General features: G+C 41.0%; 1 protein-coding gene across 1 annotated transcript; it reads right to left on the minus strand.

Annotated features, from left to right (window-relative positions):
• Positions 1-4,086: 4,086 nt before the first annotated feature.
• LOC140727627 (NXPE family member 3-like) lies at positions 4,087-26,778 on the minus strand. Its single transcript, XM_073045232.1, has 5 exons — positions 26,017-26,778; positions 23,303-24,081; positions 14,454-14,527; positions 11,678-11,887; positions 4,087-7,922 (listed from the first exon to the last, which is right to left on the minus strand). The coding sequence occupies exons 1-5, from the start codon at positions 26,149-26,151 to the stop codon at positions 7,369-7,371; spliced, it is 1,752 nt and encodes a 583-aa protein (XP_072901333.1). The 5' UTR covers positions 26,152-26,778; the 3' UTR covers positions 4,087-7,368.
• Between the last annotated feature and the right edge of the window lie 291 nt (positions 26,779-27,069).

A 27,069-nucleotide genomic window follows, 5' to 3' on the forward strand; every position in this document is an offset into this window, starting at 1 on the left:
ACTCAAACAGCCGGCAAGATGTACTTCATGAATTCCTTCAGTCAGTCACAAGAGCTGCAAATCAGGGAGGTCAGGTTAAATTTCTATGGGTTCCAGCTCATGTAGGGGTGAAGGGGAATGAAAGGGTGGATGAGTTGGCAAAGAGTGCATTAAAGAAAGAAAATATAGAAATGCACATTAGTATCAGTAAAGCAGAGGTTAATTGTGTAATCTGGGAAAAAATCAACCAAATGTGGCAAGAAATATGGGACAGGAAGGGGAAAGGGAGGCATTTATATCAAGTACAACAAAGTGTTGTAGGTAGTAGATACAGAAGAGAGGAAATTGTGTAGACTAGGTTAAGGCTGGGGCACTGTGCACTAAACCAAACATTGAAATTGATAGGGAAACACCAGACAGGATTGTGTGAGGAATGTCAGGAAGAGGAGTCAGTAGAACATGTAGTTCTGAGTTGCAGGAAGTATGGGATACAGAGAGAGATGATGAGAATTAATCTAAGGGAATTGGGAATGCAGGAATTCACATTAAAAGGGTTGCTGGGCATGGGTGAGAGAACACAGGTTAGGGTATTTTTAGCTTTCTTAAGGGGTACAGGGTTTTTTTAGTAGGATATGATGGATAAACAGGAATAGGGTACTAGGATGGCCAAAGATGGGAGGATAAAGTGTAGGTTAGGGTATGTGTGTGTGAGCGATTGGGTGAAGGGATTTAGAATGTGAGTCTATCGCACACTCCGGAGCAGAAGGTGGCGGTAATGCACCATTAAGCTGGGTGGGGGGGAGGAGGAGAGAGAGAGAGAGAGAGAGAGAGAGAGAGAGAGAGCGCCTCAGGCTGCTGGATTGCTCCTGTCCAAACCCCTTGTCTGTATCCCTTCTCTTCACCTTCCTGCCTGGAGCCTCACCCTGTTTGGAACTGTCTCTCTGTGTCCACGCCTTCGCTAGGAAGGTCTGGCCATTTTGCCGCGACCGGGAATTGTCTCTTTGTGTTCAGCGTTCTGAGTAATGAGTCCCAGCCCTACATCCTGTACCCAAGGAGGGGTCCTGGCTTGGTGTTCCATGTTCCTGTTTCTCCCTCGACCAAGGCTCTGGGTTCTTGTCATTTCCATGTGCCTCACCCAGCACAGGAGTACCTTGCCCGGTGCTGGGATTCCCTCGTCCTGTGCTGAGGTTCCCTTGTCCCGTCCAGCAGTCTCACGTCCAGTGCCTCTCCTCGTTCTGTAGCTACGTCTTGTCCTCGCCGGGTTCTGGAGTCCAAGCCCGAGTCAAGACCCAGGTTCTGGGCCCTTGTCCAGTCTCTGGCTCGGAGTCCAAGCTGAGGCTCCTAGTCCCCAGTTCCATGTCCTGGTTCCCTATCCTCGTCAGGTCCTAGCCCAGGCCTGGAGTCCTTGTCCGGTCCGGGGCCGGTGTCAGGTACAGCGTCCTATCTTCCCTTCTTCCCTTGCTTCCTTCTCACATCTAGTCCTGTTCCAAGTAGTTCAATGTCTGTGTCCTATGAATGTAGTGACAGAACATGGAAACTTCCATTATGTTATTTTTATGTGTAATATGTTAAGAGGGCAGTGTCCATATCACATTAAGTACTAAATATCATTTGGAGCATGGCATTTTCAATTACAAGTTAAAGATCAAGTCTATTGTCACGAGCATGCATATTGAGTATTAACTTTTTGTAGCAGCAGTACAGTGTATTACAACCATAGTTTACATAAATTTAAATGAACCTACTGTAAGTACAGAACTTGCATGATGTCATAGCTATTAAGCTCAAATAGTTGTCTTGAAGTTTGTATTTCATAGCACATCATTCTTTTATAGCTCCTTGTATGTTGTAACATAAATTATTAGCCATGCTTTGTATTATATGTATCAGGTGACCGTTAATATTAAATTTTATTGTTAAAGTGTGCTTGTGTATTCACCCTGATAATGCTAAAGTGCCTTTAAGAGAAACCGGTGATGTCATTGTGCACATGCGGTGTGGAGGAAGAGTTACAAAGTTCCTGAATGAATGGCGATTGCTGAGAACACATGGAAAATATCGGAGGAACTCAGCAGGGCAGACAGTATCTATGGAAAAGAGTACAGTCAACGTTTCGGGCCGAGACCCTTCAGCAGGACTGAAGAAATAAAAGTTGAGTCAGAGTTGGAGGGTGAGGATGAAACGTGTGGGAGTGAAGTAAAGAGTTGGGAAGTTGGTGAAAGAGTTACAGGGCTGGAGAAGGGGGAATTTAATAGGAGAGGACAGAAGGCCATGGAAGAAGGAACAAGGTCATCCATTGTACCCGGTGCTTCAGGTGTGACCTCCTGTATATCAGTGAGACCCAACGTAGATTGAGAGACCGCTTCGCTGAACATCTGCGCTCTGCGCAGCAGAACAAGCAGGATCTCCCAGTGGACACCCATTTTCATTCCACTTTCCCTTCCCATTCTGACACGTCCATCCAGGGCCTCCTCTGCCATCGCGATGAAGCCACAGTCCGAATACACCTCGTATTCTGTCTGAGTAGCCCCCAACACCAATTACTCGAACTTCTGCTAATCCCCCCTCCTTTTCTATTCTCCATCCCCTTTTCCCTCCCTCACCTTATCTCCTTGCCAGCCCATCACCTCCCTCTAGTGCTCCTCCTCCCCCCGCCCAGTTTTCTTTCTCCCATGGCCCTCTGTCCTCTCCAATTGGATTCCCCCTTTTTCCAGCCCTGTACTTTTTCACCAATCAACTTTCCAACACTTTGCTTCATTTTTTCCCCCTCCCAGTTTCACCTATCACCTTGTGCTTCTCCCATCATGTGACTCCATATTTTTCTCCCTCCAGTCCTGCTGAAGGGTTTCAGCATGCCACATCGACTGTACTTTTTTCCATAGATGCTGCCTGGCTTGCTGAGGTCCTCCAGCATCTTGTGTGTGTTGCTCGGATTTCCAGCATCTGCAGATTCTCTCTTGTTTGTGTCGAGTGCTGGGAGTTGCTTTTCCCAGGCATGGTAAGCAAAGGTCAATAATATTTGATAATATCCATGTAAATTCAAGTATGCTTGTTTGTAAATCTACAATATCGGTAATTTGACATGTTTTACATGTGGATGCTTTAAATTTTTGCGAGTAAGGCATCGGCGCTGGATAGCGTGATTGTGCGAAGTTCCTTATCGGCCTAGTAGGTTAGTTTTTCTAGTAATTTAACAACAAGGTAGTATATTGTAAAAGTTTATTTTGTCGTACTTTGTTATTTCATGACTGAATGTGAATATAACAGAGTAATGTGAATGTGTTCATTTCTGTTTGTGTAGCGTGAGTGAGGAAAACTCGTTTGGGGGTCTAGCCTATACATGAGCACGTGTGTCCCTAAGCGAGTATACTTAATTAAGATAAGATGTATTTATTTATATGTTGATGTTGTATATAAGGTACAGGGTTGGTGAGATTCTGATGTTTGTATTTTTTTTAGAATTGCCACTACTCTATTGGTTTTGTATATTTTGATTTATTTACTTTCATACTGCATATGTAACTAGTTGATATTAATGGACTGAAATTAAGCTGAGATTGTAACAGCAGGAACTGTTCTTTTTAAAGTTGTGTTGCTGTTTTTATTTTGATACCCTCTTTCTGCATTAAAACATCTAAAATAGATAAAGGAATTAAAGACCCTAACAAGTATTTGTTGGCTTGAGTGTGTGTTTTTCCCAGGCTACAAAGTATAGCAATTACTGTGCTTGCTCATTTATGATAACGCTGAAAGAGGGTAAGACTTGCAGTGCTGCGCAAAAGTCCTAGGTTCTGTATGTTTGTTTTAGAGATCTGTTTTCACTTTGGCACAAAAGAGTCTTTTTCTGTCGATCAGTGTCAAAAAAGCCAAATTAAAACCACTGCGATTCAATGTTGTCAAACAATAAAACATGAAAACTTCCATGGGGGGGGGTGAATACTTCTTATGGGCACTGTATATAATATGACTGTCTTTTGTATAGCAATGTATTTGTCAACGTGCAGCAGAAAGAGAGTTTGTAAATATGGTGAGAGCAAAGGATGTCGGGAATGGTGCAGAGATAGACACACCAATCCAAGGTTATTTAGTTGCAGACAAGTAGTTTATTGATCATTACAGAAAGTCTCTGGTGCTTTGTGCTCCCTTCCTCTTTTCCCAACCTTGATTCCCCTCTCCCTGCCCCTTCCCACTCTCAGTCCACAATAGAGACCCATATCAGAATCTAATCTATCATCACTCACGTAGCAGTTCTCTGGTCTGTTTTTGAACATTGTGAATTCTTTCAGTCTAATTCTATATTAGCTTCAAGATGATTATTAACAAATAATTTCTATGTCAATAAAGATAATCTTCAAAAGCACCTAATTTAAGACACAAAATCAACAAATCCCAAGTTCTCTGATATTCAATGAATCCTTTACAGAATAAGCAATTTGGATTATGACAATCAGTTGCTTGATAAATTGTTATTTTGTAAGTCATGAATGTATTCCAATAGATTGGGTATTATTCCCTTTATATAATAGCCCTCCTATGCAACTTCAATTTTGACGTGACAGATGAAGACACAAAGATGATGACCCAGATGTTCAAAACCCAAATTCCGAACCTTTCAAAGTTAACGCTATTACTTTTATTGAAGCTTCCGGTACAGAATGCCCAAAAATGAATCACTTATGACAAAATACTTGTTTACAGTGACAAATTAATTCATGCATTGAATTCATCTTCAAATAAAAACTATGGGGTTGTATTACAGACCGCACAATAGTCAGAGTGAATTGGAGGAGCAAATCTGTAGAGAGATAGCAGACCGATGTGAGAAACAGAAAGTTGTAATAGGAGGGGATTTTAACTTTCCACATATTGACTGGGACTCCCACAATGTAAAAGGGCTAGATGGCTTGGAGTTTGTCAAATGTGTTCAGGAAAGTTTTCTAAATCAATATGTAGAGGTTCCTACCAGAGAGGATGCAATACTTGATCTCCTATTAGGGAACCAGACAGGTCAGGTGACAGAAGTATGTGCAGGCGAACATTTTGGGTCCAGTGACCATAATGTCATTAGTTTCAAGTTAATTATGGGTAAGGATAGGTCTGGTCCCCAAGTTGAGGTTCTAAATTGGAGAAGGGCCAATTTTGTGGAAGTAAGAAAGGATCTAGGAAGTGGATTGGGATAAGTTGTTTTCTGGTAAGGATGTGTTCAGTACGTGGAAGGCCTTCAAAGGTGAAATTCTGAGAGTGCAGAGTTTGCATGTTCCTGCCAGGATTAAAGGCAAAGTTAACAGGCATAGAGAACCTTGGTTTTCAAGGAATATTGACAATCTGGTTAAGAAAAGGAGAGGTGTATAGCAGGTATAGGCAACAAAGAACAAATGAGGTACTTGAAGAGTATAGAAAATGAAAGAAAATACTAAAGAAGGAAATCAGGAAGGCAAAAGGGAGACATGAGGCTGCTTTGGCAGATAATGTGAAGGTAAACCCAAAAGGTTTCTACAAGTATATTAAGAGTAAAAAATAGTAAGGGACAAAATTGGTCTCCTAGAAGATTAGAGTGATCATCTATGTGTGGAGCCTCACGAGATGGGGGAGATCTTAAACAGTTATTTTGCATCACTATTTACTAAGGAAACTGGCATAGCATATATGGAAGGAAGGGAAACAAGCAGCAGTGTCATGGAACATACAGAGATTAAAGAGGAGGAGGTGCTTGCTGCCTTACAGCGAATAAAGTTAGATAAATCCCCCAGGCCTGACATGATATTTCCTTGGATCTTGACAGAGACAAGTGTAGAAATTGCAGGGGCCCTGGCAGAAATATTTAAAATGTCCTTAGCCACAGGTGCAGTGTCGGAGGATTGGAGGGTAGCTTATGTTGTTCCGTTGTTTAAAAAAGGCTCCCAAAGTAAACCAGGTAATTACAGGCCAATGAGCCTGACATCAGTAGTAGGTAAATTATTGGAAGGTATTCTGAGAGTTTGAATATACAAGTATTTGGACAGCCAAGGGCTCACTAAGGATCGTCAGCATTGCTTTGTGTGTGGTAGATTGTGTTTAACGAATCTTGTAGAATTTTCCGAAGAGGTTACCAAGAAAGTAGATGAAGGAAAGGCTGTGGATGTTTTGTACATGGACTTTAGTAAGGCCTTTGACAAGGTCCCACATGGGAGGTTAGTTTAGAAGGTTCAGACACTAGGTACCCATGGAGAGGTTGTAAATTGGATTTGAAATTGTCTGTGTGGGAGAAGACAGAGTGTGGTAGTGGAGGATTGCTTCTCAGACTGGAGGCCTGCGACTAGTGGTGTTCCTCATGGATCTGTGCTGGGACCATTGTTTGTTGTCTATATCGATGATCTGGATGATAATGTAAATTGGATCAGCAAGTTTGCTGTTGACACTAAGATTGGAGGTGTTGTGGACAGCGAGGAAGGCTTTCAAAGCTTGCAGAGGGATCTGGACCAACTGGAAAAATGGGCCAGAAAATGGCAGGTGGAATTTAATGCAGACAAGTGTGAGGTGTTTCACTTTGGAAGGACAAATTAAGGTAGGACATACACAGTAAATGGTAGGGCACTGAGGAGTGCGGAGGAACAAAAGGATCTGGGAGTTCAGATACATAATTCCCTGAAAGTGGTGTCACAGGTAGACAGGGTTGTAAAGAAGGCTTTTGGCATCCTGGCATTCGTAAATTAAAGTATTGAGTATAGGAGTTGGGTTGTTATGGTGAGGTTGTATAAGACATTGGTGAGGCCAAATTTAGAGTATTGTGTACAGTTTTGGCCACCTAACTATAGGAAGGATATCAGTAAGATTGAAAGACTGCAGAGAAGATTTACTAGGATGTTGCCAGGTCTTCAGGAGTTGAGTTACAGGGAAAGATTGAACAGGTTAGGATTTTATTCCTTGGAGTGTAGAAGAATGAGCGTGGATTTGATAGAGGTTTACAAAATTATGAGGGGTATAGACAGAGTAAATGGGAGTAGGCTCTTTCGACTTAGATTAGGAGAGAGAAATATGAGAGGATACGGCTTTAGGGTGAAACAGGAAAGGTTGAGGGGGAACATTAGGGAGAACTTCTTCACGCAGAGAGTGGTGGGAATGTGGAACGAGCTGCCATCTGATGTGCTAAATGCGGGCTCACTCTTAAGTTTTAAGAATAAATTGGATAGATACATGGATGGGAGAGGTCTGGAGGGTTATGGACTGGGTGCAGGTCAATGGGACTAGCGGAATAAAGTTTTGGCACAGACTAGAAGGGCTGAATGGCCTGTTTTCTGTGCTGTAGTGTTCTATGGTTCTATGGTTCAAATTGCACCAATTTTAGACAGACAGATCTAAGATTTCCAATGTCATTATGTAGATTTTGCTTTGCATGGTAAACAAATACCTTTATTCCTTTTCAGAAGGGCACACATATGAAAGAAACACATCTATTTCATTCTTTATAATAATTTGTGGAGGGTGTATGTTATGGGGCAGGTAGTGGGCTATGGTCATTTCCCACGCATCCACAAATGCAACATTCATGTGTGCAAATATTCTTCTCATCAATACATCGAGTTGATAAGAGAACCAGTCATTGTAGTTAAGAATGTAATCTTGGTTAGCTTCCCGTGCATTCCCGGTCTTTATAACAATCACTGTATCTGGATTCCTGCTGAGCAGCTGCAGAATCGATCTCCGGATGTACTGCAGCCTTCTGATGTAGACTCCCACTGGGAAAGTGTTGAAATGGGCACATATGGTAATGCCAATAACTGTATCTTTCCCTCCTTTAATTTCATTCAATTTGTTTGAAATATAATACAAATGCTGGCTTGAAAGACTTCTGAATTGGATTGGTGGACCATGAGCACAATATTCCAGCATAATCTTGTTTTCCACATCCAAAGCACACAGAGGGCCAGCCTTGATATGGTTGCCAAGATCAAACATTTTAAGACCTAAATAAAATATATTTAACTTGTTAATTCACAATCCTGATCATAATTTTTTTGAAAATTGAATAGACATTTTAAACAACATAACTCCAAAGGGAGGCATTGAATTAACTATCTCACAAGGTTAGAGCTGAATAAAGAGGGGCATTTCTCACAGTGGAATCCTGGAGCCTTTATCATTTAGTTTCCTCAAGTTATATATGGTAAGTGCCAACCTATGACTATTTCCATTTGGAGATAATCTACCCCCCCCCCACTTGACATTCAATTACATTGCTAATGTTACAATTGTTAAATCCCATTTCATCAATGTATTCAAGTTACCATTAACCAGTGGTTAGTCTGGAACAGCCGCAGAACTACTATGGTCACGTGAGCACTGAGGTTGGGTATGCTGAGGTAAATAAGTCAGCTGCTGCTCCGAAGATTCCAAGCTCTAACAATTCTCACATTGCAGCAAAACCCCAATAATTCAGCACACCTGGTACTTCAGTGTTATTAGCTTATTTTCTGGACAACTAAATGTTGCACATTTGTATGGAGATTTTACACTATTATAATCAATTTTCAATAAATCAGGTAAGTTTAAAATAAGTGAGAGAAATAAGGGCTTGGTGAGTCAAAAAGGGATTACATAAGTGTTCTTTTCCTGAGAATATCCATAAACCAATTTTTCCAACAGTCAAAAATGAACAATGTTAATCAGGTTGATTAACATGACCATTTTTTTGTCTTCCTCGAGCAGTTACAATGGTACACAGTCAGAATGTCTCAAATCCATTGATTAATATTGATGGCTTTACAGTAGTTCAATTTTATGCTTCACTATCATTCAACCATACAGATGAATACAGCCAAATGAAACACAGCCAACAGTTACACACAGGTCAGACAGTTACATCAGCAGAAAAGGAGTGTCAACAAAAATAACGTAACTTCAGCCTGATGATGTGTAGATTGATTGAGCATGGTATGTTGCCTTTGAGCCACGTTTCTGCAAAAACAAGCTCATTATGCACTAGTGCAGCCACAGATGAAGGCAGTCTAGCTTGCCTTCCACTCAGTGAACACTGGAGAACAATGCTCCCTCCTACATCACCTTCGGTGTCTTCTCCTCCGGACAGCTGCTGCAGTTGAGACTGGGACAAGAGGACCTGCTTTGTGCAACAACTGAAGCAATGTTGTTCCGCTGCTGTCTGTGTTATCAATGAACACTGGCAATGTAGAACACTCCAAATCCCAGTTCACTGGCTCATTGACAACACAATGTCCAATGGGGTCTTGTGATCAGAAGAGGTAATGTTGCAGCTATATAGGACCCTGGTCAGACCCCACTTGGAGTACTATGCTCAGTTCTGGTCGCCTCACTACAGGAAGAATGTGGAAGCCATAGAAAGGGAGCAGATTAGATTTACAAGGATGTTGCCTGGATTGGGGAGCATGCCTTATGAAAACAGGTTGAATGAACTCGGCCTTTTCTCCTTGGTGCGACGGAGGATGAGAGGTGACCTGATAGAGGTGTATAAGATAATGAGAGGCATTGACCATATGGATAGTCAGAGGCTTTTCCCCAGGGCTGAAATGGTTGCTGAAAGAGGACACAGGTTTAAGGTGCTGGGGAATAGGTACAGAGGAAAGTCAGGGGTAAGTTTTTTTACTCAGATTGGTGAGTGCGTGGAATGGGCTGCCATCAACGGTGGTGGAGGCAGAAACAATAGGATCTTTTAAGAGACTTTTGGATAGGTACATAGAGCTTAGTAAAATAGAGGGCTATGGGTAACCCTAGTAATTCCTAAGGTAGGGACATTTTCGGCACAACTTTGTGGGCCAAAGGGCCTGTATTGTGCTGTAGGATTTCTATGTTTCTATCACAATAAAAATGTCCAAGTTAATAATTTTCACTATTTGCTGGACCGCACACTCCTTTGCCATGACAATACTCGACAAGTCCGGGCAACAACATGATTTGCAACAAGTCAGGCTCCATTCAATCCAGGAACTTACCAGGAAAGTGTCTTGTGATTGGAAAAAAAAGACAGAGGATGAACAATTACACCTTTGACTGGATCCAGAGAGGCCGCTGTGACAGTGCATGCCACCATCTACTGGATTCAATGGAGGTGATATTATTTGATGAAGGATTTTATAAGTATCAATAGAAGAGCTAGCCTTGTTAGTTTACAATGTAAATCTATTAGATTGCCTCCCATTGTAAGCCAGAAGCTAAATTCTTAAAGATAATGCATCTGATTAATTACTGTAGGGAACTTGCATGAAAATAGCTTTTTTTAAAAAAATAAGACTTGTTGCCTTTTGAATGTATTAGTACTTCCATAACTCCTGAAGATGTTTGGATTTCTGCAACTAACATAGCTGCTGTGACAAAGGCTTTAAAAATTATGGGGGAATTTGCATCGTCAGATCTTGTGCAACCTGGAGAGCTCTTATAGGCAGATTATCAGAGTTTCTGTATTTCATAATCTTTACTGACACAGAATTTGGCCTTTTGGCCCGTTGACTCTGCCAGCTTTTAGAGCATTCCTCTTAATCACATTCCTCCCACTTATTTGGTAAAATTCTTCCTGATGCCTGTTCACTGCCTCACACCAACCTGGCATTCTCCTACCATTGCTCATCCACAATAGGGCACTTCACAGCAGCCAGTTAAGTTACCCTGTTATCAACCACATAGCAACCAATGCAGTCAATTCAACATTTAGTGTGATACAGTTTTACACACAAGGTGATCAACTCTCTACACAGAACTCCAAATGTAGTCTCACCAACAGCTTATACAAATGCAACATAATGTCCAAACTCCTATGCTCAGTACCCTGACTGATGACAGCCTGTGCTAAACATCTTTTTCAACACTGTCTATTTGTGATGCTGTTTGGAATGAACCAAGCATCTGTACTCCTAGTTCCAATACACTTCCTCGTACCCCACCAGTTAGCATCTCTTGAACATCAGGCGACTGAAGAAGTTTGGCATGAGTCCCTAAATCCTCAAGACCTTCTACAAGGGGCACCATTTAGAGCATCCTGACTGGCTGTATCAATGCCTGGTGTGGCAACTGTACCAACCCTGATCACTGGGTACCACACAGAGTGGTACGGACAGCCCAGCACAATTGTGGATGTGAACTTCCCTCCATTGAGGGCATTTACAACAGCAGGTGTGTAAAGGAGGCGTGGAAGATCATTGGGGAAACTCAACCATAAACTGTTGCAGCTGCTTCCGTCTGGCAAATGCTGCAACAGCATTAAATCCAGGCCCAACAGGCTATGGGACAACTTCTTTCTACAAGCTGGTAGACTTATAAATTTACTTCTGTACATTGCGACGGAGTCATAGCACAAAGATTTTCACTCCCTCACATGGGATGGATGTAAGAATTAAGTAAATTAAATTCAATCATAGTTCAAAGTAAATTTATCATCAAAGTATGTATATGTCACCATGAGATTAATTTTCTTGCAGGAAAATAAATACAGTAGAATTTATGAAAACTATACATAAACAAAGACTGACAAAGAACCAATGTACAAAAGAAAACAGAGCAATTTCTTTGCACACCTGCTCAAGTTTGTGCTGACAACAGGGAAGCCTATTCACATCCCCACGAGATTGACCCTCCCCATCTTGTTTCTACGTTCTACAAGAGTAGTGCAATTATATCCTGTCTTATTTCCATTTTATATTTAAATGCGCCAGAGAAACATTGTTACAAAGATCAAATGATGAATCAAACTAACCTGGAAGGAAAGCTGTCAGATATTCAAACCACTGGCGTATTGTAGAATCTCCAAACAGATGAACTTTTTTCCCACGAAGGCACTTTGTAATTTTTGCAGGAGTGGTAAAGTGACGAATATTACAGGTTGTCGATATCCACCAGTTCTTAAAATAAAAGCCAGACGGTGATACCACTGGCTTGCCCCGAACACATTCCCTGAGATCTGTGGCTGAACGTAAAGTGAGACAAATGGAGATAAAAAATATGCTAGGCTGCCATTACTTTCTGAAATGAGGAGTTTTAACTTACTTAGAAAGGAGATAAACCCCTGGAAAAACCCAAACAAGACATTAATAATGTTGTGTCAGCAGGCAGAGATTAGTTTAGTTGGCCGTTTGATTACTAATTTAATCGGTTTGGCATAACGCTTTGGGCCGAACGGCTTTTTCCTATGCTATACTTTTTTACGCTCTCAACACAAAATGTCAGGCATCTCTTTTGCCTCCAGTGATACTGCTCTACCCACCAAGTTCTTCCAGCAACTTATCATTTTGCTCCATGTCCTAGTATCTGTGGTCATCTCTTTTCACAGCTAAAACTGCAGAATTTTCAGTGTGTATTTGCATTACCATATCACAAGTCCAACTAATACCCAAATATGTTTCAATCTGTAATGTTTAATATCAATATTCCACATCCTCAGGAAAAAAATCATGCAGATGATTTCCAGAATAAATCCCTAGGGACAGAATATTTGGCCCACAGGAAAAAGAGCCTGTGAATACTGTTTGAATATGTTGTTTCAACTATGAGATAGTGCAGGGAAAGGTAGGGCAGTGGCAGGCCATAAATAAAATCAACTTGCTTTACATTTCTCAATTTGATAGCAGAGTTCCAGACTGTTTTTAAGGAAGCAAATATAAACTTGGAAAGTAGTTTATTCAAAAATCGGACCCAGATGCCTCAATCTACAAAACTAATTAGATATTAACTGTAATGTTCCCTCTAGGGTGGGTGGGTGGGTGTGTGTGTGTGTTTGTGTGTGTACACACCTTTTGCCAGTAGCACACAAAGGAATTTAAATTACGCACAACAAATGGTCACCCTCTATCTCATTGGCATGTTAAGTATATTTCACAATCGTACACGATCACATTTCCTTTACTGGATTCTGATGCAGATGGTGTTGACAATGTGGAGTTTTTGATTTGTTTGCAGATTTTAGAACTGGCTCATTTATACTCTTTATATTGAAGAAATGATTTAATTATTTAGTGCACATGTTATTGTCTCTGGGCAGAACATTGCACAGCACAAGAATTTTGCGCACATTCCAAATTAGAGGGAACATTGATTAACTGCAATACTATATCTGCACCAAGAGCAAATGGTACACCACCTTATTTATGAAATGTTACATTATGAATAATAAATGGACAAAATTTGTTTAAGATTACTGGTAATTCTCTCATCTACAATTTGTGCATTACAGCAGTGATTAGTAGCTGGCTGACCACTAGTTCTAACCCATTTCATTTCCTGTGGAATAAGTCACCAATTTTATTTATTGCTGCTGTTGCTGTGGTGGGGGGCGGGGGGGGGGGGATCTGGCAGAAATGCTCAGGCTTAGTGCATGTTTGATGATGGTCCATCATCATTGATAAATTGATAAATATATTCAGTGTAAAATTCTGGATCAATTTTAACCCAACTAAACTGCACATTTTGCTGAATAAGTTATAGTTTTAAAAGGATATATAGCTGATGTTTATGTAATTCCAAAAATAAATATGTACACTGTTAAGTTATACAGGTCCACAATCCCTTATTCGAAATTCTGAAATCCAAAAAGCTCTGAAAACCGAAGTGTTTTTTCACCAACAGCTGACGTCACTCAGGTGTGACGTGGCAGCACTAGCAGAGGCCGCCAGACGCCAGTTGTGGCTCAGCACTCGTACTAGTTACACATGCATTTGCTGTTCGCTGATATGTTGTGTTCACTGTTGACTTTGTGTTTAATTTCGCTGTGAAAATGTCAAAAAGAGCTGCAGATATTCCTATGGGTAACAATGAGAAAAAGAGAAGGAAGCATCTATCATTATCAATAACACAGAAAGTGGAGTTATTGCAGAAGCTTGATCATGGTGCATCAGTGAAGAAAGAATATGGTGAATATGGTGAAGAATATGGTGTCGGAACTACCGCTGTATATGATTTAAAGAAACAGAAAGACAAGTTACTGAAGTTTTATAGTGACAGTGATGTTCTACATTTATTCCAATAAGTCATTTACCATGTGTTTGATTTGGTTCATTTGAAGCTGTATATTTTTGTTTTATTGAATGATTTTGTTGGAAATAAAAAAAAATTCTTGTCATTATTCCCTAAACAATACAGTATAACAACTATTTACATAGCATTTACATTGTACTAGGTATTATAAGTAATCTAGAGATGATTTAAAGTATACGGGAGGATGTGCATAGGTCCAGAGCTCCACTGGGTCCTAAAGTCCACCTGTACTGTGACAGGTTAAATAAGGGACTTGAGCATATGTGTTTTTTTGGTATCCATGGAGGGTCCCGGAGCCAATAAAGAGGGATTCTGAAATCCAAAAAAATTCTGAATTCTGAAATGCAACTGGCCCCAAGGATTTCAGATAAGGGATTGTGGACCTGTATTTTATTTGAAAAATCTGCAATACTTAAGCCAAGGAACTACTCCATTATTCCATTTATATTTTCTCTAAAATACCAAACTATCAGTTTATTAGTTATGATTATAAATGATCTTACTTTGTCGTGGGGACGGCTTTACGATTACATGACCAATGCCACAGGGTAATATGGGTCTCTTGATGTTGACACCACTGCAAATACCAATACCATAGATTAAGTCACATGTTCAATGTAAAATATTCAGGAGACAGTTTGAAGAAAGTCCTTAACTATTCTATTTCTCCAACCTAGCCCAATGCAATTAATGTAGCTTCCAAAATTTTGGCTTTAAACTCAATCTCTTTAATAGTTTCAAAGATATAACTCAGCAAACCCAGTGCATTCCAACTTGCCTTGCACATTAGATGTTATTGCTACTAAAGGAAATTCATCTTTTATTAAAGTATCAGATAGATAAGAACCATTACATTAGACTTGAGGATTATCAGTGCTGTAGCATTGCTCCATTCAGATTATTCACATCCATACGGTTCATACCAGTCAAAGGAGCTACCTAGTGTAATCTCATAAAACAGCACAGGAACAGGCCCTTTGGTCCAAAATGTTTAGCTAAACCAATTACATTAGTAATCAAATGGCTGACTAAGTACATCTTTTCTGCCTACACATTTTCATTATCCTTCCATTGTCCTCATATTCATGTGCCTATCTAAACGTCTCCTAAAAGTCCTAATGTGTCTGCCTCTGCCACCACCCCAGGCTGCACATTCCATGCAAACACCACTCTGTAAAAAAAAACCTGACCCTTACGTCTCCTTTGAAATTTCCCCCTCTCACCTTAAATGTATGCTGTCTGGTATTAGATACTTAAACACTGGGATAAAGGTGCTGTGTGTCTACTCTATCTATGCCTCTCATAATCTTATAAACTTCTGTCAGATCTCTCATTAGCCTTCGCTGCTCCAAGAAAAAAAGCAACCTGCCTAGCATCCTGGTAAATGACTTGTGCACCATCTCCAAAGCCTCGATATCCTTCCTATAATGGAGCAACCGAAACTATGCAATACTCCAGATGTGACCTAACTAGAGTTTTATAAAGCTGCAACATAACTTGCTGACTTTTGAACTTAATGCCTTGACTAATAAAGGCAAGCATGCCATATGCCTTCTTAACCATCGTATCAACCTGTGTAGACACTTTCAGGAAGCAATGGACTGGGACCACAAGATACTTCTGTTTCTTTGACACTGTTAAGGATCTTGCCCTTAATAGTGTGCTTTCCCTTTGCATTAGACCTAGCAAAGTGCAACACTTCACATTTAGGCAGTTTAAACTCCATCTGCTTTTTCTCACCAATATCTGCAACTGATTTATATCCCTTCTTGTTTATCTTGTATTCCTTTGACTTTCGATACAACACAATGTCAAGTCATCTGCAGAAATTCACCTGTTCTACCAGTCTGCTGTCTCCAGTACAATCTTCTATGCTATGCTGTGGTGTGCTGGGACAATGGCATCAACACAAATGATGCTAGCAGTCTCAATAATCTGATTAGGAAGCTTGGCTCTGTTATTGGAGTCAAACTGGACACACTGGAGACTGTGGTAGAACAAAAGAACTTATGGAAAATCCTGGCAATTCTGGACAATTGTTTCTCACTCTCTACATGCCTCCTTGGCTGAACAGAGGAGCACTTTTAGTAAATGACTAAGACAACTGCGCTGCTTTATAGAGTGATATGAGGTCATTCTTACCCTCGACCATTAGGCTCTATAATGAGTCAACCTATAGCCGGGGAAATGATGACCTCCTTCTGTTAGACTGTTTGAGGTAACTTATTTATTTATTGTTTCTTACTTCTCTTCTAATATTTGTATACCTGTGCACTTGTCATACTACTGCGACACTGTAATTTCCTCTGGGATCAATAAAGTATCTATCTATTAATCTGTTGTTTTCTTTGTCAGTCAACTACACTATCCACAGCAACACCAATCTTCGTATCATCTGCAAATTTACTAACCCACCAATCTACATTTTCGTTTAGGTCATAACATAACAAAGAGAGAGGTCCCAGTACAAAAAAATTCAATCAAGTTAGTAAGACATGACTTAGCTGCACAAAGTAATGCTGGCTCTCCCTAATTAGGCTATGGTTTTCCAATGGTCATAAACCCTATACCTAAAGAATTCTCCCAGTAACCTACTTACTACTGATGTGAGATTCACTGGTCTATAATTTCCAGAATTATCTCAATTTCCCTTTTTGAATAGTGGAAGGATATTAGTTGCTTGCCAGTCCTCTGTTACCTTGCTTGTTGCTGTAGCAGACTTGAAGACATTGTTCAAGTCCACAGTAATTTCTTCTTTTGCCTCTTTCAATAACCCTGGATGTATCCCATCAAACCCTGTGACTTATCCACTTTAATGGTCTTTAAGAGATCCAAAACCACATCCTCCTTTACCTCAAAATGCTCTGTCATATCAATACTCTCAGCACTGATCTCCCTATCTCCCATGCCCTTCACCTTGGCAAATACTGATGTAAAATACTCATTAAGAGCCTCACCCATATCCTCAGCATCCAAGCAGACATCCCTTCACCCCCACTGCTTTATTCTTGAGTGGTCCCACCTTCTCCCTGGTTATCCTCTTGCTCTCACTGTATGTATAGAATGCCTTGGAATTGTTTTTAATCCTGCTTGTCAAGGACTTTTCATTGCCCCTCCTGGCTTTCCTAATTCCCTTCTTCAGTTCTTTTCTGTCTTCTTTTGTAATCCTTAAGGGCTCTGCTTGATTATAGATTCCTAAGCTTTACATACAAGTACTTTCTCTTTTTCTTCTTGTCTAAATTCAACACCTCTCTCAATATCTAAAGTTTTCTTATCTTGCCATCTTGTCCTTCCTTCTGACCAGAACAGACAGTATCTGTCCTGTACTCTATGCAGTTGGTCTTTAAGGACCAACCACATGTCAGATGTGGACTTGCTCAAAAGCAGCTGTTCCCAATTAACTCTCCTAGTTCCTACCTAATGTTTTCATAATTTGCCTTGCATCAACTTCTAGGATTGGGTGTGCAACATTGAATGTCACAATTCTGTGTGCACATCAACTCTTATGTGAAGGAACTTCAGCTCAGATCTTTACTAATTGTCTTAGCAACTATTTAAATCTATATCCTCTGCCAAGAGAAGATGTGCTTCTTATTCACGCTTTTAAGCCCTTCATAATTCAATCCATCTCAATTGGAAAATAACTTCAGCTGCTTCTGGCCAGTATCTAAGAACTTGGTGGGATGTATCTAAGGCCAACTTCATATGAACCGATGATTGTGGAAAAAAGGGTTAAAACAGCAAGAAGTCATAAGTAACTATAGGTACTGGAATGTGGAGAAAGAAAATATCTTCTGGAAGAACTTGCTGGGACAGGAAATGAGGAGCCAAATGAATGGTTGATATTTGGGGTCGAGACTCTGCACCCATGTAGTCCCAATCCTAAACAGAACTCTTGCAGAGACTCAACCCGAAACTTAAGACTGGACAGTGACTGCACACAAGGTTAGTTCATGGTCTGTGAAATTCTCCAGAAATGCAAACCGTTTAACTGGAGGAATGTCACATCAGTACTGAGTGACTGATCAAAGTATTAACAACTGGCAGCTGCTGTGAGAAATGACCTATGGTAATTAAACTGCGAGGTACAGACTGTAAATAGATATTCATGACAACAATGTCAGTGAGCCTGGCCAGTTTATTTCAATTGAATAGTTTTCAAGTCTGCTGCTGAGTTCTATGATTGAATGTATCAGGTAGCAAGCTAATAGATGTAAGATTATTGAGAGTTATAGGCATTATTTGAATGTCTAAAATTTAGCTGATCCAAGTATTAGTAAAGATTGAGCCATACTAAATTCTGAGTGCTTTCTTTGCCTTCCATGTTGATTGTTCTTGTACATAGGGATAGGTGTAATATTTGGCATTGCCAATTTGGCATATTAATTAATGATATTGTGATCACTCTGCATTTGAATTACTGACATGCTCAGCAATAAAAAGGGGTGGCAGAGGAACTGGGTGACTCAGTGAATTAGGATAGACATTGAAAGTCAGCCTCGAGGAAGGTTCAGCATACCCTCCATGCCTTGTCTCAGAGAAACCAGACAGGAATTTAGTTAGAAAACAAAATTGTCACTAATACTTGTAAGGGGCTTTTGCAACATACCCAGCCATGACAGATTGGATTAGCTCCATTATTGGCAGTGGGGTGAAACACAAGGGGCTTGAGAAAAGCTTTGGGGCAATGATGCAGCCTTGTTTGTCACTGGTCGTGAAGAAAAATAGTTCTCTTTGCAGGCACATTGTTTAGGTTTGTGGCTTGCATGCCATTATGGAACAAATGCTACGTTGCCATCAATTTCTGTGGGCAAATGGAGAGAAAGGGACCTTTTCACCTGGATAGACTTGTTAGAGTTTATGTTGGAAAATAAAATACCTAGGATACTATGGGGTCTACTGACATAGTTATGGTCCAATTGAGGGGAAATTTGTGAAGTTGAGGAATTGAGCAAGGAAACAAATGCATAATGATAAGCAGCATGTTGAGACGATGGACAAAAACAGAAAAGCAAACACAAGATGTGCCCTCCAAATAAAAATGAGAAAAATGGTAAGTGGCCAAAATGAAAGAGACTTTATCTGAACCCAAGCAGCATTTATTACAAGATTGGCAAACTGGTGACACAAATAAATTGTATTATTTAAAAATAAAGAGTATTAGCAATAGGTAAGCAACACACATAAAATGCTGGAGGAACTCAGCAGGTCAGGCAGCATCTATGGAAAAAAGTATTGTTGATGTTTCAAGCTGAAACCCTTCGGCGAGAGTCTTTGTCGTAATAAGGAGAGATTGGATAAACTTGGACTGCTTTTCCTGGAATGTCAGAGGCTGAAATGTGACATTATAGAATATAAAATGAAGAGAGGTATAGTTAGTCAAAGTTGATGGTGAGATGGGGAAAAATTTAAAGCAAGTAAAGAAGAAACATTTCTTACAGAGAGTTGTAAGTGCCAGGAGAGGTGGCAGTTTTCTTGAGTGCTGGAGGCTGAGGGGAGATCTGAAAGAGGTTTAATAGATTATGAGAGGCATATATAGAGTGGAGAAAGTATCTGTTTCCCGTGGTTGAAATACCTAATACCAGAGGACATGCATTGAGGTGAGAGGGGGTACATTCAAGAGGGATGTGAGGGGCAAGTATTTTTACTCGGAGAGTTGTGGATGCCTGGAATGCATTTCCTGGTATAGTGGTAGAGGCAAATACATTAGAGGCTTTTAGGAGACGTTTGGATAGGCACGTGAATGTGAGGAAGTTGGAGGGATATGGACATGGAGAGATTAATGTTCAGGAGTTTTTCATTTGCTTTTTGCTGGTTCAGTGCAACATTGTGGGTTAAAAGACTTTTTCTTTTGCTGTATGTTCTGCTATGTTCTATGAAGGCAACATTTAAGAGTCACTTATACAGATACATGAACAGTCAGGGAATGGAAGGAACATTGTGCACTGAAGGACCATTTCCTCAGATATACTGTTCTGTGTTCTAAGTGGATGCAGAGATAGTGAAGATATTGATCCCGACTTTCCAATATCCCCAGATTCTGGAAAGGCCTAATGGTTTACAGAAGCATAAATACAACCCCATTTAAAGAAAAGAGAATTCAGGCAGCAAGTAATAGACACTTAGTGCAACATCTATCAACAGGTTACAGAATTTTCCCCATGATGTCAGAAGTCACTGCAGAATGCTCAGAATCAGATTTAATACCATCAGCATATATCATGAAATTTGTTAACTTAGTGGCAGCAGTATAACTTCATACATGATAAACATAGGAAAAAATGAATCAATTACAGAAAGTATATATATTTAAAAAGTGCAAAACAGAAATAATAAAAAAGTGAAGTAGTGTTCATGGGTTCATTGTCCATTTAGAAATCTGATGGGAGAGGGGAAGAAGCTGTTCCTGAACCACTGAGTGTGTGGCTTCAGGCATCCTTCCTGATGGTAACAATGAGAAGAGGGCTTGCCCTGGGTGAATGGAGACCAAGAATTGTGTATTTGGATTTCCAGATGCTATTGGATAAAAGGTTATCACACAATGCAAGTACCTAATTATATATATCATATTATAGATTATGTAATGAGGACCAACTAATTAACAGTCAGGATAATGAATCACTTTGGTTGGCAACCTCTAACACATCAGTGGTACAGACAGAGTGACAGTACATTCCATTGAATTTAAGTTGTTTAGGAAGAGGGACTGAATGTAGTGTAACCATATTTACTGACATTGCAAATATATTTGAAAGCAAGCAGAGGATGACAAAGACTGCAAAGGAAAATAAAGCAGTTATACAGGAGGCAGAAAAATGGTAGATCATTTTTAGATCTTTTCTTACAACACAGAAAGAAACAATTTCATATTTCATTTCATATTTGAAGCCTATGCCAGTTCTTGGAGCAATTCCACTTCCAGAAAGCTTTTGATAAAGTCCCACATAGGAGATTAGTGGGCAAAATTAGGGCACATAGTATTGGGGGCAGAGGACTGAGATGGATTGAAAATTGGCTGGCTGACAGGAAACAAAGAGTAGCAATTAACGGGTCCCTTTCGGAATGGCAGGCTGTGACCAGTGGGGTACCGCAAGGTTCGGTGCTGGGACTGCAGCTGTTTACGATATACATTCATGATTTAGATGAAGGGATTAAAAGTAACATTAGCAAATTTGCTGATGACACAAAGCTGGGTGGCAGTGTGAAATGTCAGGAGGATGTTATGAGAATGCAGGGTGACTTGGACAGGTTGGGTGAGTGGGCAAATATATGGCAGATGCAGTTAAATGTGGATAAATGTGAGGTTATCCACTTTGGTGGCAAGAACAGGAAGGCAGATTACTATCTAAATGGAGTCAAGTTAGGAAAAGGGGAAGTACAACGAGATCTAGGTGTTCTTGTACATCAGTCAATGAAAGCAAGCATGCAGGTACAGCAGGCAGTGAAGAAATCTAATGGCATGCTGGCCTTTATAACAAGAGGAATTGAGTATAGGAGTAAAGAGGTCCTTCTGCAGCTGTACAGGGCCCTGGTGAGACCCCAACTGGAGTATTGTGTGCAGTTTTGGTCTCCAAATTTGAGGAAGGACATTCTTGCTATTGAGGGAGTGCAGAGTAGGTTCACAAGGTTAATTCCCGGAATGGTGGGACTGTCATATGTTGAAAGATTGGAGCGACTGGGCTTGTATACACTGGAATTGAGAAGGATGAGAGGGGATCTGATTGAAACATATAAGATTATTAAGGGATTGGACACGCTGGAGGCAGGAAACATGTTCCCGCTGATGGGTGAGTCCAGAACTAGAGGCCACAGTTTAAGAATAAGGGGTAGGCCATTTAGAACAGAGATGCAGAAAAACTTTTTCACCCAGAGAGTGGTGGATATGTGGAATGCTCTGCCCCGGAAGGCAGTGGAGACCAAGTTTCTGGATGCATTCAAGAGAGAGTTAGATAGAGCTCTTATAGATAGCGGGGTCAAGGGATATGGGGAGAGGGCAGGAACAGGGTACTGATTGTGTATGATCAACCATGATCATAGTGAATGGTGGTGCTAGCTAGAAGGGCCAAATGGCCTACTCCTGCACCTACTGTCTATTGTCTATTGTCTCTCTTGCTGTCCTTTTACCTGTTTTTTTTCAGATATTTATCAAATCTTCCCCCAATTCTCGTACCAGCATAGAGATAATTTATAGTAATTAAACCTAACAACCAGCACCAGCAAACTGGAGCAACTGAAACTTCTTAAATTAATTAGAACTCCAAATGTAGAAACAAAATGAATGGAAATTCAAAGCAACAAACAGCGTAGGTTAGATACAAATCAGAAACAAACCCAGAAAATACTGAAAAATGGCAATAACAAAATAACAAGACAGCACAGGTGAAGTACAGTGTCTACTTGCCTGTCACAAAACAAAACAAACAAAACTATTAAATAACAAGACACAGAAAATGCTGGTGGAACACAGCAGGCCAGGCAGCATCTATAGGGAGAAGTGCTGTCGACATTTCTGACGAAGGGTCTCGGCCCGAAACGTCGTCAGCGCTTCTCCCTATAGATGCTGCCTGGCCTGCTGTGTTCCACCAGCATTTTCTGTGTCTTGTTGTTTGAATTTCCAGCATCTGCAGATTTCCTCATGTTTGCTCTTTAAAAAAACTATTAAATAAGTCATTATTAACAATTTTTATGGAAAATGAACATTGCAATCACTAGATTATAACTTCCCTTGCAGTGCAAACTGAAGCCTCGAAGGTGCAGGGCGGTTGTGACATGGCATTTATGAGGCAAATCAAGGCAGTGGTACCTGGAGCAGACTTGGAGATGATTCGAAGTGACAGAACCAAGGTGAAACATGCAGACCCATGGCAGGACTGGGGTTTGAACAATTTAAGTGCCGGACCTAATTGGAAGGGCTGGGTACAGGCTGAATTGAGGAGGTGGAGTCCAGACCAAAGAGCGTATCGATCCGGAGGGACCCTGACAAAAGAGCGAGGAATGACCTGAGGCTTGCACAGTTTAAACGCCAGGCCAAATTAAAAAGGTCAGGGTGTCAGGGCTGGAGGTGAGGGGTAGGCCAGTACAACTCGCCTCACTGACACTGTGCCCTGCAACTAATTGGCTGCAGTGATGACTGGCTTTGTGGCTGTGGACTTATTTCGGGAACTTCAAGTGTTTGCATGATTTGTTATTTTTCTGCACATTGGGTGTTTGTCGTTTTTTAATGGGTTCTGTTGGGTTACTTTGTTTTGTGGCTGTCTGTACGGAGATGAATCTCAGGGTTGTATATCATATACACACTTTGATATTAAACACATTTTGACTTTGAATTTCAAAAAAAGAAAATGTACGTAACCTTTGAAAAAACCGTCTTTCTTCTCCAATTATAACATTCTTTGCATATCCTCCTGTAGCATAATTTATGTGAGAAGAACAGGAAAGCTTCTTTGGTTTGTAACAGAACCAGGGCTCCCCTGCCCTGAGATCAGTAAAATTGCAGAGTGGTTTAGTTTCAGGCAAAAACAGACTGCATACTGTAGTCTCGGAAACATCCCCAGCTTTGAAAGTACATTTCAAATACACTCTATCTGGTCGTTCTTCACGTAGCCTTTTTAATATTTGGATCCCTTCACTGGGATGAACCAACGAAACAGACACTTGGACTTTTCCCGCCCAGGATAAATTAAAATTTATATAGTAAAATCCATTTTGATGATCTATAACCGTTCCTGCTGAACCAGCTTTCAACTCTGGAGTGTGGATCCGGGCTTGGAGATAGTCACCCCCGTATTGCTTTGGATTTCCTTCAAAATCGTACATACGTACCATCACCTGTAACTGATCTCCCACATAGAAAGTCTTTCCAGAATTTAAAATAACAAAGCAAGTATGTGTTGGGTCACTGCTTTTCTGAAAGGGAACTTCAGCATTGGGAGGCTTTGGCCATTCAATCAGTTTCATCAAGGCTGAACCCTCCAATCTTTCTTCAGGAGTGAAGCTGTGATACTGATAGCCAATCTTCACCAGCCTGTGTACCCAATCGATCTCCTCCATTTTCCCTTCCTGCTGTGTTGTGGAATTACTTTTCGGAGCTGGATTTTTGGGCTTTCCTCTGGAAGTTGAAAATTGCTCGAACTACGGAAAGCAACAACATTAATGAATATACTTTTCAACATCATCACACCCACATTTTTTTCATGTTCATTATCAAGTCGAGAATCATTAGAAAACATAGTTCTAATCACAGAATTATTATCTAGTGTTCACAGCATTATACACGCCCTCAGAAGCCACCTCATTAGGTACACATGTACACCTTGTTAATGCAGTTCTGTGGGTGAACACACCTTGTTAATAAGAGAGGTCAGAGGAGAATGGCCAGATTGGTTCAAGCTTACAGGAAGGTGACAGTAATTCAAATACCCGTGGATTACAACAGCGGTGTGCAGAAGAGCACCAGCAGCAGAAGATTATGAAAATACACTCACACTTCCTGTACCTAATAAAATGGCCACTGAGTGTATACTTCAGTGAGAAAGGCTCTACCTGACACTTTCTAGCATGATATCTAAAAACAAGAGATAAACTAAATTAATAAAAATGCTTACAATGTATTCCTATACAGTGAATTTATCCACTCAGCGCCCGAAGCTAACTAAAGGAGGAACTGAATTTCGCATTATCCACAGTTAATGAAGTGAAAACAAAGAGTCATTCTCACTGCTGAGCATTGTGCAAAGATTCTGTTAGATCAGCCTATGCAGCAAAGTGGGATTGTCCACTGTGCCCCACTACAGGTCAGGTGAACTGTTAATGCTCACTGTCAGTGCTGAACAGAACGCTTTGTCAGGGCATGCGGAGCACCCGTGGACGGCAGTACGATTTGTATCCATAATGGCTCTAATTAAAGTAACAATTTCCAACAGTAGAGATTGCTAAACTCCATTTCTGCCGAAAACTGGGCAGCGGGAGATCTGTGGACATCGATTCGTTGGGTCAACTATACTTCACCATTGTTCCCAATTCCATTACTGGCTGAACTTAACAATAAAAAATCAGAAGGAACAGATCATATTTCAAATTCTGGTCGTTTGCTACTTAAATACACCCGAGGACACCAGTCACAAGGACTGTACATTGGGGAGCTGGGGTGGAAGGTGTATCGGGCAGTACCGCACAACAGGTTTCTGAGCAGGTTCACCTGTCCACTCTGTAGACGGGAACAGTCAGTGAACCACGCGTACACGGAACGGGGGAGGTTGCAGCCTCTCTGTTCGTTTCTCAAGGGGCTGCTGCTGAGGTTCTCGCTGCACTTTAGTTCCGCGTTCCTCATCTACTGGCACCCAGTTCGGAAGGGGGTGGGAATGCTCATGGGCCTGGCCAAGTTGGCCATTTATGTGTCGAAGCGGCTGAAAATGGAAGACACTGCCCAGGCAGATTGCCCGCCCCGTGCCCCTCTTCTGAGGATTTGTTCGCTCCCGGTTGTTCTTGGAGAGGGAGCACGCGGTACAATGAGAAACTTCCAGGAACGGTGCCCCCACGGCACGGGGTATTGACGGTTTTATAGATGGTAGTAACCACATTTTGATCTGAATATACTTACTGTCTTGTAAATACTGAATGTTTGTACCTGATGATGTAAATAAACTTTTATAGTTTAATAAAAAGTGATTTAAAATAGCCGTTTCAACGCTATGAAGGCGCAGCTTAATCATTTCTCCGTTGCTCTGTGTGTAGATCCACAGTTGAAGGGGAGAAAGTGGGAAGGCACAGCAGATACCCGTGTCTACTTGCAGGGTTGGTAATGAGCGAAAACGACGATGTACCCAAACTGCACCAACAGTTTGCGTGTCCGAGCGGACAGGATGGTGAAAGAGAGCATGGGTTAAAGTCTTGAGTTGCCAGTAGAAGGAGAAGCGGAGCGATGAGCAACAGATTGTGATCATTTAAATCATTTCCCTGTAAAACGGGTGCTCAACAAGAGACGCGCACTCGTTTAAACACAATCACTTCAAACGATGGTCAGGAACTGCTTTTCACTGAGCATTTTACTTTCACCATTATACACACCTTTGTATTCTGCAGGGTTAGAAAGACCAGTGTCAGAGTTAACAGCATCAAAAACACGAACAGCGAACGCTGGATATAACCGTTTTTAATTTTAGGTTGTTCTTCCATATCGGCAAGTCTAGAACTCCCGTGCATTTACGGACTTTCGGTTTTAACGCGCATGCCCGTTTCCTCGGTCCGAGAGGTCGACTGTCCGTTTATTTCCATTGATGTTGCTAACCTGCAGAGTTTCTCGGTTATTTTGCGTGTTGCTTTAGATTCCAGCATCTCTAGAGTTTATCGTGTTTATAGTTCACTGCTTTTGTCTAAGAGAAAGATACTCAGATGGTTTCCTGGCTGCATCGAAAGGTGAGGGAGCGCGCTGTTTCCTGGTTTTCTCATTTTATTTTCATCCGGATGGGCGATCTAAATCTGGGTGTTTGTAATCCTGTTTGAAATTCTCATCGAGGCATCTGTAGAAGGGGGAACGGTTAAAAATGTTCACCTTTTTGTTGGACCATGGTTCCCCGAAAACGTCGTTTTTGCTAACAAAACTTATTTTGTATTATTCTTTATGAATCTACCTATTAATAATTGTAAAACTCGCCGAGTGAACCTCCTTGCCCAAGACAGGCAACGCATAAATATTTCAAACAATAGTCCTTCGAAGTTTTGTTTTGCCTGAATGTCAGAATCAATGGGCGCGACTGTGCAGCCGCCAGCACTGTGAGATACGAGCGTCACATTGCATCAGTGGGGAGCGACACAATTGTTACTTTGAGTCATGGTATAAAGATATCCTTCGGTTCAACTGGTTAATGCGGAGCAAGATTCTCATCTACGCTGGTCACACTTGCCCCGATTGGCCCGTTAAAAAACATGTTTCCGACTACGTACTCTAAATGTTGTAATGTGCCACAACCACATCCTCTAGCAGCTCATTTCAAACACTCATCACTCACTGGCTGAAAAATGAGCCCCCCCCCCCCCCAAGTTCCCATTAAATCCCATCCTTCTTGCTTTAAACGTACTCACACTTTAACCGTTCCTCTTTCTACAGAACCCTAAACGTCC

The sequence above is a fragment of the Hemitrygon akajei genome, chromosome 5, assembly GCF_048418815.1.
Source record: "Hemitrygon akajei chromosome 5, sHemAka1.3, whole genome shotgun sequence".
In the NCBI taxonomy this organism is placed as follows: domain Eukaryota; kingdom Metazoa; phylum Chordata; class Chondrichthyes; order Myliobatiformes; family Dasyatidae; genus Hemitrygon; species Hemitrygon akajei.